Source organism: Cherax quadricarinatus, chromosome 22 (assembly GCF_038502225.1).
Source record: "Cherax quadricarinatus isolate ZL_2023a chromosome 22, ASM3850222v1, whole genome shotgun sequence".
Taxonomy (NCBI): Eukaryota; Metazoa; Arthropoda; class Malacostraca; order Decapoda; family Parastacidae; genus Cherax; species Cherax quadricarinatus.
This window is the reverse complement of record NC_091313.1, coordinates 25,376,508-25,391,657: the sequence shown is the minus strand read 5'-3', so window position 1 is coordinate 25,391,657 and position 15,150 is coordinate 25,376,508. Positions and strand designations below refer to the sequence as shown.

At 37.3% G+C, this 15,150-nt stretch overlaps 1 protein-coding gene across 18 annotated transcripts in view; it reads left to right on the top strand.

Annotated features, from left to right (window-relative positions):
- The window catches only part of LOC128689689 (trafficking kinesin-binding protein milt-like), a 406,769-nt gene that overhangs the window by 377,757 nt on the left and 13,862 nt on the right, over positions 1 to 15,150 (top strand). For 15 of the 18 annotated variants that reach the window (XM_070087581.1, XM_070087583.1, XM_070087578.1 and 12 more), the window contains 6 exons: positions 132 to 208; positions 4,242 to 4,446; positions 4,825 to 4,995; positions 7,798 to 8,087; positions 12,409 to 12,542; positions 14,537 to 14,593. In XM_070087581.1, coding sequence (XP_069943682.1) covers positions 132 to 208; positions 4,242 to 4,446; positions 4,825 to 4,995; positions 7,798 to 8,087; positions 12,409 to 12,542; positions 14,537 to 14,593 — 934 coding nt within the window. The remainder of the gene's footprint in view (positions 1 to 131; positions 209 to 4,241; positions 4,447 to 4,824; positions 4,996 to 7,797; positions 8,088 to 12,408; positions 12,543 to 14,536; positions 14,594 to 15,150) is intronic. The other 3 variants (XM_070087570.1, XM_070087569.1, XM_070087582.1) reach the window with 1 other exon arrangement.

The following is a 15,150-nucleotide window of genomic DNA, read 5'->3' as shown; positions in this document are numbered from 1 at the left end:
AATTTGTACTACTGTCTGTAATTTTTTTGTCTCGAAAATAAGGTTTATCCTACCAGATATTAATTAAAAAAGTGGTAGGCAAGCTTGCCTGTGGATAGACTAGTGTATTAACACAAAATATTTGATTGCAGTGTTATGCGGGAACCGTGTGAGCCAGATGACCAAGACCTACAATGATATTGATGCTGTGACCAGACTTCTCCAGGAGGTAAGTACCTACCCAGCCTTGCTTATGCGGTAATATATAATATTCCTTGATGCTGTTTACGACATTTTACTGAGAAGACTTTTCGTCCAATGGGACTGTTATGTTAGTTCTCAATTGGGAGACTTGATAAACTTGTGGGCGAAACCTCTTCTCAGTAATATATCATAAACCCACATACTTGTCGGTATATCGTGGCATTGATGTACAGTGTGCCTTGATGTTAGGGCTCTTGATCAAAGGAATTAGAGTGTCCCTCCCTTCCTCGAATCAAACCTGATTACATCTCATTCTCATGGGTGTGTAGTGAGTGATACGAGAAATCGACAAGATGGCAAGGAGATAAATGCAGTTATATGGAAATTCTATTGATGATGTTTATCAAGTCACAGGACAGGCGAGCAAGTATTGTAGTTAGTGGTGAGGTGAAGAGCAAGTGAGGTTCAAGTTAGGCCATATTGATTTTCAAACGCGCTTTGAGTTTTCTGGCAAGAGGTTCAGCTAAATTGCAAAAGCTGTTATTCTGGATGAGGCTGTTGTTGGTGCCGATGAGCACAGCTTCACTCTTCCTCTCTGGGTGCCGTCCTCCTTGTCAACTAGTACATCATTCCGGTTTATTATGTGATTGTGTGAATTTAAATGTATTATGCAGGCTTTATTAAGTATTGTTGGCATATTGGTGTTCTGAAATTCATTTGTGGAGGTCTCTGTCTCGTGTACATAGATTTAGTCATAGTTGTTACATGGGATTGTGTAATAGTTTAATTATGTTGGTGGCCTTCCTGCCTGGTTATGGCCATGATGGTAATAAAGGTAGTTGTGGCTGTGTTGAATTCACTATTGAAGATCTTGGAGATGTAATCTTGGAACAGTTGGCATGTTCACATGCCCTAAGACCAAAGTTATTGACCCCATTCCCAGCATTATGGGATGGCTTGGATAACTTCCAAAACCCTCAGTGACGTAGCTTCAAACGTTCAAAAAAGTAGCCCCTCAAGGGAGGTTCCTTGATGATAGTGAGGGGTTCTAGATTTAGGGAATCGGATCTGTGCTCCACTTCCCTGAATTAAGCCTGAATGCCTCCCACCCCATCCTTTCCCCACAGGCGCTGTATAAACTCTAGGGGTTTAGTGCTCCCCATAATAATAATAATAATGCTGCTACTGCCGCCGCCGCCGCCGCCGTTGCCGCCGCCGCCGCCGTCGCCGCCGCCGTTGCCGCCGCCGCCTCCTCCTCCTCCTCCTCCTCCTCCTTGATTTGATGCTGTGGGCATGTTATCTGCAGTTCATGATGAAATGTTAGGGGAAAGGGGGAGCATTGTTCAGTGAAGATCTGTTCGAGAGCTCTTTGATATTAATCTATAAGGGCTGCAGCAATGTTCCTTCATTTATATACTATTACGTACTTATGAATACCACGTTCAGTCCTGATGTCGTAGTCTTGAGTGGAAGTTCAATTCAAGTTTATTCTCTATAAGGGTTACAATGTGGGGTTTACAGGTTTTGGGTATTGTGTGGTTTACATGTTATAAAATACTAATTACAGAGGGGGCCACTAGGAGATGATTGTACTGGTTGGTGGGTTTCTTGTAAACCTTGAAACCATTTTCTGTGTCAAACTTGGAAAGGAAGTAACGTTGGTTTCTTCCTGAAGTGTACATTGCATTGAAGGTTTGAAATGGGGAGGGTGATGTCAGGTCTTAGTGTAATGATGAGCATGTTGTCCACAAAGTGAGGCCAAGTGATGGAAGAGGGAATGAAGGAGGAAAAATGTTCAGCTTCAAAACATTCTATATACATGTTTGCTAAGACTGTGCTTAATCCTGTCACTGTCGCGACCTCTGAAATTAAAAACGCTAATAGTGTTGCAATGTAAAGAAGAAAAATTATATTCTGAAATGGCAGAGAATATATTTTTTTGAAGGTATTGTCATCAAAAAATGCGAAATTTGATGAAAAACTTACGGAAGTACGCAGCCACGTACTTGCCTGGGTGCAATTTACGCGTCGACGATTTCGTCCACTTTGATGCCTATTTTAAGCCAGTTCAATTACTCAGTTGAACTCAGTTCCAGGCTATTTAGCTAGTATGGTATTCATTCTTTTGATTGAGATTAAGAAACTGCCCATTCAACTAACAGAACTAGTCTGTAAAGGGCACAGAAGTTGGTAATTTGGCCAGTTTTACGTAAAATTCAACAAGTAATCAATGTAGGCATTCCAGCTACTAGAGCAACGTTTCCTCTGTTCATTAGTTACGTCTCCAGGCCTCTCCTATATAACACTTCCCCTCCATTTTGAATCCACCATCTCACAAAAAAATCGAAATTTTACCCAATTTCTTTACAAATAAAATGCAATCAAGAATGAGTGGTCATGGTTCAGGCTATCCCAAATAAACCATAACTTCCTTTCCCCGAAAAAAAGGCCGGGTGGTAGGGGGGCCCCCTACCTTTCCTCAGGAAAATCACAAAAATAAAAAATTTCTGCCACTTTGAGGCATATTTCAAGCCACTTCCTGTTTGAAACCGACCAGAATCATGTCTGTTTCACTAGTATGTCTTTCATTTGATCAGTTAACATCAAGAAACAACCAGAAAACCATAAGTCATACTAGACAATGCCTCAAACTCTATTTTAAACACAATACAAGATCAGCGATTAGCTATTCCTATCATGCACTGCTTGGGGCAGAATTTATTTTACACTGCACACCCACTGCACAGACTCAATCTCACATGTCTAGGTCAAAATTTATCACCCGCACCATATTTGGGAGTGCTGTAATTAAGATGTAGATCTACACGAGTGATGCTGGGTTCTGTAGTGTAGATCTATGAGGGAGACAGTGATGGGGTTAAAGGGGAAACCCACAGGTAAGATGAAGGTCTAATGAAAGAGGGAGCCGTTGAAGGTGAAACAGTTGAAGTTGAGTCATAGTTCACTTATCCTTCATCTCACTGCTACTCACAATTACCTGTCCTTACCATGTTTATCTGTTTGTGATTTGATAAAGTGCAGTATGTGGGGAAAAAGGTCGTAAATAAAGGTTCCATACAACTGCATTACGATACAATACAAATTTATTTCATTTCCGCAGTATATAGGTAATGTTGTTTACATATAATAAATTATTGTTAGGCACAAATGAAAGCCACTAGTATGTGCTGTATTTTGGTCATTCCTCGCCATATTCCTGTTCTCCTGGCATTGCATGGCCCATAAATATAATAATCCAGTAGGTAAATGGCTGGTCTTGTTCATTAAATCTGAATGATGGGATTTTTTCATGATTGTATCAATGAACATTTTTTTTAATTTAATGTTTATTGGATCTAAAAATCAATTTACCCAGTGACCCACAATTCTGGATTTAATGTACATATTATGCCTGTTCAATCCAGAATTGCCTGTAACAATAATGGAAAATTCCAATTTAACAGAATTTTTTTTTATTTCTGGATTTTGGATGACCTCTGGTTTTCTGTTAAATCTGTAAACTGTAATTTGCTAATTCATGTTTCATTAAATCTAGGTTTTACTGCATGCACATTGACTGTTACTCACTCACTCATGTGTTACTATTATTTAAATGAATTTTCCTTCTCTTCACTCTGTAAATACTTACAGAAATTTCACAAATTCATATATATTAATATTAATTCATATCAGTTAAATATTTATAATATTTGACTTATTTATCAAAATAAAAACTGTATTAATGTTGGTAGAATTACCGACAATATATGTTAGGTAAAAGGACATGAGTGCAACTAATGTGACATTATATGTAGTTGCACTTGTGTCATTTTACCTAACAAAATAAATTTTTTTTTAAAAATTGCATTTAGTCAGTAATGAATTTATCATCCAGGGCTATCTCTTCCATGACCACAGTAATAATGAGAGATGGCTAGTTCCATGGTTTAATCTCATGTTGGCAGTGTGTGGGCCTCCTGGCAATAAATTATGAAGCTTAGATTATTTTCATGACTAAAATAAGCAAGAAGGATTTATAAACACACTGAATTTTGCAGAAAGAAAAAGACTTGGAGCTTGCTGCCAAAATCGGACAGCAACTTCTTGAACGCAACAAAACCCTAGAGGAACGTAATGCACTGCTTGATGCAGAGTTGTCTTCAGCTAGTGACAAAATTACTCAACTTAAGCATGATCTGCAGATGAAAACCGACCTGCTGCAGATATACACCAATGACGTGGATGATACAAGCAGTTGTGAAAGTAAGCCAAGAGTGGCTGTAGTTCAGCTTGCATTAGCTAACATTGTATTAATGTGTGATTGTATGTATAGTATTATTTTTCATTTTTCCACATTTGATGAATAAGAACAAATATGATTAACAATGTGTTAGATGCAATTTCATTTGTACAACTACCTTACTTTTTAGATGTGTGGCTCCTTCACATTTTATAACACACATTTTGAATGAATACTTGACTGGTGAAAAACTAACATATTATGTCACTCTATTATAAAATTATGTAAAGTAAATGTTCAATAAACAAAAAAAAATTCCATAGTCATAAAATTCTACATTTGTAGTTAACTGCTGTATTGTATTTCAATCACTCTAAAATTATAATGATAATGTTTTGCAGCAACTCCAACTGGCCTTCGTCTGATCAATGTTGACATCTTACAACATCGAGTGAAAAACTTGGAAGATGAGAATAGAAGCCTACGTCAGGAGGCCTCCCAGCTGGCCAATGACACTATTGAGTGTGAGGATAAAGAGAAGGAGCTGGTCTCAGATGTTATTAAACAGATTAGTAAGTTTCCTGTACAAAATATGCCTCATTATTTTAGAAGTCCATGCTCCAACAGGACCATACTGTATTAGGAATTGAGCATGTTGGGACAGCAGTCATGTCGTTGGTGTTGTCTGTAAAGTTGCCAGGTTATTGAGGCCTGATACTCTCTGATATTATAACTGTCTATGAAACCACATGCATTTCACGTTTTGGAGAAAAAGCCTTCCAAGGATGAGCATTGTTTCAAACATCTCACTTAATATGAACCTTACCATGTCTAGTTTTTCATAATTTACTTATGATTTACTCAGCAGTACTTTCAAAATTACCAAAAAACTTTTACAAACTCTGTTACATACATCATTGGCAGATTATTCATAATTATTCAATCAGACACTGTCCCAGTACCCCAGTGCAGTATACTGCTGTATTTCTTATATTGAACTCTGCTGATGAATATACAGTGTACTCTCATAATTTGCATGGATTATGTTCCTGAAATCTGCATTACTTATGACATTATAATTTACAGTGCAAATAACATATAGGAATAATAGGGATGTATTCTTAACACCTCCCAAAAATACTAAAAATTTTAGTACCTTATATTGTGCCATGGCTCATTTGGTAATTTCCTCCGCTTACAAACTACGGGTTCCTTATAACTATTCATCTAGTAGTAAGGAGGTACCTGAATGTTAGTAGATTGTTGTGCCCTTTGATAGGGCTCAGCTTTGAAATGAGGTGAGGCAGAATAACAGCTCTTAGCCTGTGTATTCAAATGTGTAAAAAGTCATTGCTTGCTAATTTAGAAATGTGCCCTGGGAGTATACAGATGTTATAGGCACATAGAAAGTTGACTTATGTAGATTGGACCTAGGTTAACCCTATAAAGACAAACAATATGACTGTACATGTAATTAAAAATATAAGTAAAATAATATTTCTTACTAAATTCTGGTCGTTGAAGTACACTGACCTTGACATCAGTGGAGAGGATTACTATGGCTCTATTGGGTTGAGGTGGATGGCTGTGGTTCTTGGGCAATTTTCTCTTGCCTACTGATGTAAAGTTCTAGATGGCAGCTTCTTCCAAAATTTGCCTGTCTCCCCAGCATTAAACACTTGCTCAGGTCTGTAACCCTCAGCAATTATTTCCTCCAACTGTGCAAGGAAATTCCCACCAGCAGCACAGTGGGCAGATGCACCGTGGTGGGCAGTTACACCGCCCCCACTCAATTGTGTTTTATGTAGCACACTGGCCACCTTAAACTGGTAGAAATAGCCAGAACTAAATAAACACTCTTCTGCAGACTTTATGCTGCCCACAAACTGATTTAGAGTATAAAAGGTTTTTCCCTGATCATACCAACATTAAGTGACAAGTCTTTCTTTGTGTTCTGCTTAGTCCACACACATTTAGCAGTTTTTCTGTCCTATTTAGCTGAAATGACCTATTTCTCATTACTTCCATCATGTTATGTTTTAGATTACTCATTGCACAACCTCTTATCTTCATCTCATTGTCTAGAATTGTTAGTGTATGTTCATTTGGTACTATTGAATTATCTCCACTATGCATGCATTTCCATTCAGCATAGCAGTCAGCTTCAAGTTTTTAGAAATACTCCTACCATCCGACTTACGACCGAGTTTGGTTCCGAGAAACCGGTCGTAAGTCGAAATGGACGTAAGTCGAACTTTACTACTGAATATCAACATAACATTTTTGTAATGACTTTATTTTATTGTTTTATTTTGGTATTTCATGTTTTACTTTACTTTTTATGCTGTTAGTACTGTATTTTATATTGTAAGGTTTAGGATAAACACTGTACAACACAAACACTTGTTTATTTCCCAGAAATTTGGCATAAAAAACACGGTCGTAAGTCGAGTCGTTGTATGTCGAGCAGGTTGTAAGCCGGATGGTAGGTGTAGTTGGTTTCATCCTTAATTTTCTTCTTGGCATGTCTTCTTGGTATGTCTTCTGGGTGTCATGGTCAATTTCCAGAAACAAGACAGTGATGAAAAGATCAAATATTGACAGATAAACATAAGTTGAGAAGACGACTGACTGTAGGGATGGTGCTACCACCAAGGAGTGATGCCAGGTCTTCTCTAAAACAATAGCCTCATTCTCATTGCAGTGGAGTGTCACAAAGGAAAAAATATCCTGCCCTGTATCAAAGTGTTTTTTCCCATGACCTGTAGTATTTTACAAAACAAAAAAAATTAAAAGCGAATTATTGAAAATGAAAGTTATGGTTGCACAAATTATGGGAGCCTACTGTATGTTAATCATTCATCTCTTTCCTATGTCATTACAGCAAGTCTACCTTATCTTCTTTGTAGCTGTCAGTGAATTCCTCACATAATTTTCTATGATTTCACATGGTATTTTCCTAGAATCTCCTTAAGTGTGTGAGTATTTTTCCATTTCTAAGCCAAAGGCAGATGTATTTTTCTACATTTACCATCTTTTGGTTTATTTATTTTCAACACACCAGCCGTTTCCCACCGTGGCAGGGTGGCCCAAAAAAGAAGAAATACTTTCGGTTGATATTACTTTCAATTTCTATAGCTTTTTTATTTACAATTTACATGTATATGTGGAACATCAGTGTAGTTGTCAGTAACTTTTTTATTTACAATTCTTTGCAATTATTTCCATTAAGATAGACATAAAATTCATTTGCATTAACTTTCCTACTAAACTTTTTTTATTCATAGCATATGAGCTAGAAAATAATTACAAAATTCACATTTGTAGATAACTTTCAGTAATTTTCATGCTAATATTTATTTTTACATTAATAGGCGATGCAAATTTACAAATCGGCCAGCTTAGTGAAGAACTTGCAAAGAAAGTGGAGGACTCCCTACGGCAGCAAGAAGAAATCACGCAGCTCCTTGCCCAGGTGGTTGACCTTCAGTCCCGTAGCAAACGGTTAGCTATGGAGAATGATGAACTGGCCAACATGGTGGGAGTGGCCAGAGATTGCCAACAAGAGCTAACAATGGAGTTGGCTGAACTAAAGGAAAAGTATGCAGAGGTGTTAGACCTATTACACGATACACAAGATCAGCTGAGACGGGTTCAGAAGAAGGTAAATATTTTGTCTGATCTTGCTAAAATATTGTACTTTGGGATTGCATAATATAACCAATTTTGGTAAAATATCAAATAATGTTCAGAAAAATGGCTCTATTTTATGTCAATCTTTTTCTACACACACACACACACACACACACACACACACACACACACACATACACACACACACACACGTACGTACGTACGTACGTACGTATGCTGCAGCATACGGGCGCCTGGCAAACCTACGGATAGCGTTCCGATACCTCAGTAAGGATTCCTTTAAGACTCTGTATACCATCTACGTCAGGCCCATACTGGAGTATGCAGCACCAGTTTGGAATCCACACCTAGTCAAGCACGTCAAGAAATTAGAGAAAGTGCAAAGGTTTGCAACAAGACTAGTCCCAGAGCTACGGGGATTGTCCTATGAAGAAAGGTTGAGGGAAATCGGCCTGACGACACTGGAGGCCAGGAGGGTCAGGGGAGACATGATAACGACATATAAAATACTGCGCGGAATAGACGAGGTGGACAGAGACGGGATGTTCCAGAGATGGGACACAGACACAAGAGGTCACAATTGGAAGTTGAAGACTCAGATGAATCAAAGGGATGTTAGGAAGTATTTCTTCAGTCATAGAGTAGTCAGGCCATGGAATAGCCTAGAAAGTGATGTGGTGGAGACAGGAACCATACATAGTTTTAAGGCGAGGTATGATAGAGCTCATGGGGCAGGGAGAGAGAGGACCTAGTAGCAATCAGCGAAGAGGCGGGGCCAGGAGCTGTGACTCGACCCCTGCAACCACAAATAGGTGAGTAGGTGAGTACACACACACACACACACACACACACACACACACAAAATCACTAAGCATGAGCAATAACTCATGCTGAACCATGCAGTGAGGCTCTGTATTTTTTTTCAGCTTTTTTTTTTTAATAAAGTTTTCAGCTTTCTAAACATTGTACTTATGGCTTATCTGTAAGATTCATTTTAAATACCCCAGTTACAGGGAAGGAAATGCATGACACAAGTGTTATGAGTAGGTAATGGAACATTTTGGTCAACTACCCTTACCAATCATGCTTCCTGTTCATCTGCACACAGACCTCAAACTTGTTTAAAGTGCATAAAAGTAAATATGAAACATTTGAATTAAATTTTTACATTGTTAACTTTAGTACAAAATCATTGTATATGTGGTGGCAGTGTTGAGCCTTCCGTATGTGACACAAAAGAGAAATTTGCTAATAGTTAAGGAGCTAGAATTACTAAAGAAATTGGATCTTGGAGTATTTCTTAACCTTGATTGAGTATTATTTTTGAAAAATGACTATGAATAATGTGAAAGCAAAGAAAGACTTAATGTATTACCCAAGTATAATTCAGGGACTTACTGTAATAGGAGGCAAAAGCCTCCAGGTCCTCCCACCTCTCCCTGGCTAGTATATGTCCCTCATGTTGGTCCACCACTACTAGGTATATATCTGTTAACATAAACAGATTCAGTTGAGGTAGGATAGGACTAGGTTGGGTATTAACCCTTTCAGGGTCCGTCCCGTAGATCTACGGCTTTACGGTGAGTGTCCAAACCGTAGATCTACGCCATGAGCTCAGCTCACTCTGATAAACTGTGAGTGGTACATTTGGGCCTAGATATGAGAGAATACATCTATGTGGTATGTGTGCACCACATAAAACAGATCCTGCAGCACACTGTGTATAATGAGAGAAAAAACTGAAATCATGATTTTTCGATTAAAACAGCAACTTTGCAGTGTTTTTTTGTATGTTTTTTATAGTTGTATTTGCGATTTCTTGGTCTTATTTGATAGAATGGAAGACATATTACAGAAATAGAGATGATTTTGATTGGTTTTAGCACTGGAAATGGCTTGAAACTGAGCTCAAAGTAGCGGAAATTTTAAATTTTTGCCGATATTCAAGAGTAAACAAACGACCTCACACGTCTAATACATGCCAGCTGGTGGGTCTAATGTACATTCACAAATATGGTGATGATATTTATACAATTATTACAGTATTGCGTAACAGTAAATCTTCTATTTTTTGGTGTGAATAAAAATTCATTATGTGAATAAAAAATCAAAATGGAATTTATTTGTAAAGCCTCAAAACATAACTAATGAACAGAGGAAATGTTAGTTTAGTGCCAGGAATGCCTACATTGTTTATTCTGGACCCTATTTTGAAATTGGAATATTTTGAACTTTGTGTTAAATTGGCCAAATTAACAATTTCCGATCACTTTATTTTGTAGTTGAAACAGTTGACTTGGCGATTTCTTGTGCTCAATCGATAGAATAGAAGTAATACTAGTGAAATAGCTAAGAATTTGGTTGATTGGAATAATGTAATTGGCCTAAAATGGGAGTCAAAGTCGGCAAAATCGCCGATTCGTAAATATCGCTGACACATCAAAATTCGCGAGAGCATAATTTCGTCAATTTTCCACCAAATTTCGTACTTTTTGTTTTATTACCTTCACAAAAAGATTCTCTACGATTTCATAAGAAAAAATAAAAATTTTTTTTTTTGAAAATTCTTGGACACTGGTGCGTGACTCCAGATTTGGGCCTTGGACCCTGAAAGGGTTAAGGGGACCACCATTTTGTTGTCTGGTGTATAGAGATACTTCTGTGTATTGCTATAAAGGCCCATCTCAGAGGTCATCCTGTGTTCCTTGTAGCCACAGAGGTTCCCCAGTCCTGTACATCTCTTCTCACACTCCTTTTCACCTCTAATGATATAGGTCTCTCATCCCCTGCTCGTGTGTTGTGTTGTTGTCTTAAGACTGACAGATCTTCACATGACTCCTAAACCTTCATTCCTGTTCTCTCATTCTTATCAGTTTTACTGTGTTCTTTATTGCCCTTTCATTGTGTTTGGGCCATGGCCCTTTTTAGCCATGTTTTCCCTTCACTCCTCCACTTCCTCCAGCTGTTATGTTGAGTATACCTGCAAGATTAGGATTTATGCATTTTCTCTCAATTTTTGTGTACTCGCATTTTCTACACTGGTGGCTGGACCTCCCTCATCCACATTCCTTGTGGTGTGTCATGTCATAGGTGGGGAAATCCACATGTTCAGTACCACCAAGTATATCTGTTGGTGTAGGAGGATGCTGTAGAGTAGGGTTTAGGCTGGGTTAATAGGTCAGATATCTGGGGTACCACGTATTGATTATCCAGTGCATACTGTGAAGATACTGCTACGTAGGTACAGTAAGGCCCATCTCAAAAGTTGCTTTGTGACACCCTAGCTTCAGAGGTTTTGCATGCTGAGGGTCCCTATTCCATTACATGGCTATGGCTTCCCAGGCCCTGCTGGTATCGCTCACTCTGTCCCTAATGCCATTGGGTTGTTGCCTTCTGTACTCGGCCCTGTCCAGATGTTGTGCTTCTGGTCAGTGGGCCATCACATGGTTCCAAATTCTTCATTCCTATGCCCTCATTTCCATTGGTTCTACCAGGCCCCTTGACTGGTAATTGTGTTGAATCTAGTGGCCTTGTATGCCATACCCCTATCCACTCATCCGAAGCATTTCTCAGCTCTTAATAGAATATGATGTTGAAAGGATAATTGTGTATGATGTTGGTGTAGAGAAAAACATAATATACTACCCAGTATCATTCAGGAACTGATTGTGTTCAAGTTCTAAGCAGATGTTAAACCTTATGGTGACAGCCCAGCCAAAATGTTAAAAATATTTTATATGAATGATTACTCCTAGCAGTGTGGTGAAGGTGTGCTACTCTGGGAATATTTTGATGGATACGTATGACCATGTAATTTCTCAGTAAAATGAGGGTTGAAAATATATTAAATTCACCCACAGTCTGTGAAAAAAATTTTGTATTTTGTCTGATATATTTTTATATGCTGTACATTAAGTGTATGTAATTGTTTATTTATTGCACAAATAATTACTGATAGTGAGTATATGGTATGGTATACTCTTGGATAAATAGGAAAGTTTTGGCTTATCACAGTTCCATTGCCAAAGGTGGAGCAGTATGTAGGCAGTTACCCATTTAGTTACTGGTTAGATCCAAGGATGCATTCCTTGTGGCACTAAGAGAAAGTACTGTGTATAGTGTGTTGCATATTGCAGCAAACAAGTTGTATGCCAGTGTTTCGTTAGATATTAAATGTCAGAGATTTTCATCATTACTACTCAAGAGAGGTTCCTTAATGCTGGTGAGGGGCTCTTGATTCCAGGAATCTGATTTGTTTTTCCTTAAATTTGAATTAAACTACCTCCTGTTCCCTGGGCACTTTAATTAATAATGCACTTTTTTTCGCCCAGAACTTGCCAGGAAATCGTGGTCACCATCTCGGCAGCAGTCTTTTCAGTTCTCCCTTCAACTCTGGGAATGATTCCATCGCCAGTGAACTTCACTCCCTCAACTCTCTGGGTGAAGAATTGGGAAAAAGTGGCAGGTTTGTGATAGTATTTTTATACAAAGTAAAGTAGAGAACATGCTTTCAGATGCATTCCTTGTGCTGCATTTCATCTATATTTTAAACAATGATATTTTGTAACTGTGTTGTCTGCAATATGCTTACCTTTTTCATTCATTATTTGTACTGGTTAATTTTTTGGTTATGTTTGTGTGAAGAGCAGTAATGCATGTAAATATGCAGGTTTGCTTGGTGGGAAATACTGATAAACATTAATACCATACACTAAAAACTAGCACTTAGAAAAACACTAAAATTTTGAAAAAACTGGCAGTGTCAAGGATCACCTCAAATGGGCTTATTCTTGAGAAACTGGCACCTAAACCACTTTTTTTTATTTACCTTCCTGTATTTTAATATCACCCCCTTCTCCTGTATAAATTAGTAAATGTAAAAAGAAGAAAAAAATGTTTCTTCTTTTTCGGGTCACCCTGCCTTGGCGGGAGACGGCCAGTGTGTTTAAAAGAAAAATCTTTTTTATGCACAGTATATAAATATATGTTGTAACATTGTAGAGAAAAAAATTAACACAAAACTGTAATATGGTGTCAAAATTTGTGGCATTCCATAGGCCAATGCTCTCAAAAACCTAGTATACATAATTAGGGAGAGAGAGAGAGAGAGAGAGAGAGAAAAAAAATAGGAAAAGTCAGATCCTGGCATTGTCTTAATTGTTAGCTGCTGGTTTTTCTAGGGCCATCAGTAGTAGCAATAGTATTTATATACAGTACGTATTAGGCAATGATTGTTGGGTAATTCAATTTTTTTTACTTTCTTCTTTCCATATCAATAATGTTAGGTAAAAGGACACAAGTGCAACTAATAAAACATTTTACTGTGGCAATATTTTACCACAGTAAAATGTTACATTAGTTGCACTTGTGTCCTTTTACCTAACATATTGTTGGTAATTCTACCAACATTATTACATATCAGTAATGAATTATGCAATTTTTTCTCAAATAAATCTGCACCTTGTATGTACAGTTATATTGGGTCCTCTGCCATTTTCTGCATAAATGTGCATCTTGTATCTGATCCACACTCCTTTTTACCTTAATTCTCAGCACTTTTGGGTGATATGTACTTTACTTAACTTGAAATTTTAGTGAATAATAAATAGTGTATCATGTTCTCATCATTGGAGAAACATTGCTCCTCTAGATGTTTACCATAAAACAAATTCTAGGAATGTCTTATAGTTGTACAATACAGTATTTCAAATATTTTTGACATGCTGTACACATGTTCATGTATTAATTAGGTAAATGTAAGAGTGACCTCATGTTTATATTATCTGAAATTTCTAATTTTGGCAACTTGGGATTATTGAAAGAATCTGTGTTTATGTAAGTATTGGCAACTGGTAAATTAAATAATGTACACGTCTGGCAAGACAGTGATGAAGTGAGTGGTGGTGAGAGTGTTTCTTCTTTTTTGGGTTACCCTGCTTGGTAGGAAATGGCCGATGTGCTATAAAAAAAAATCTCATAATTATGCATTACTTTCAAAATACTCTTTAGTGAAACCTTGATTTACTGGACTGATGGTTGGTGGGAGAGGAAGGGTTTCCTGTAATGCCAAGATCCATTAAATCTGAATAATGAAATTGTTTAGTTGTGATTGTAATTATAGCAGACAATGCTAGGAAGAATGGACTGTATGTCTGCTGTTAGTAAGAGCAGTTTACCCAGTAGATCATAACAATAATGAGCAATTCTGGATACAGTGGACAAAGTCCACTGTTTCCAAAAATCTGGACAGTGAACAAAGTCCACTGTCCAGATTTTTGTCCATTAAATTTAAAGTTGTTAAATCAAGGTCCGTTAAATTGAGATTTTACTTTTATTATACATTTTCATTATTGTTGAAAGTATCAAAATATTGTAATTATAATTATTGTCATTGAGAATGAATAAAATTCATCATTGGTTATTATGACGTTGGTGACAGCTACATCTATACTTCAACAGCAAGCTTGGAACTCTGCCGATGTGTGGCTTAAGCCAGTCAGCCCTGTACCAATACAGGTACCGGTACTCGTCAGCTTGAGGGAAAGCTCACTGCTTGCACCCACAGTTATTTAGTGATCCTAAAATCTAACACAAAATTATTATGCCAATTGAAATGAATTTTTTTTTTTTTTTTTTTTGTTTTTTTTTTTTGTTTTGTTTTGTTTTGGATTTTAGTGACACTACTACAGCTTTTGTCAATGTTAGAATGTTCACCTCTTTTTCCTAATAATATTACAAGCTTTGAAGCCTCTGGTAAACATTGCAGAATAACGGAATGTAAGGCAACACTGTGGCTTCAAGGAAGGAATGCTTAATTTCAAGTAAATTCAAGAAATTCTGGTGAAGTTGTATCTTGATTGTATTACTGTAAGCATGATATTGCATTTAATCTAAAGATAAGATCTTTACTTTCGAGACACAGTCAAGCAATATATTTACTGCTTAATTTTACTGTTTTGTGCACTACCATCACACATATTGGCTTTGTCATAGAGGAGTTTTTGCTAATGAGGCATAAGGCTTGAGTATCAACAAGCTCGTAAATGCTTGTTTGGTTGATATTATTTTTGTGA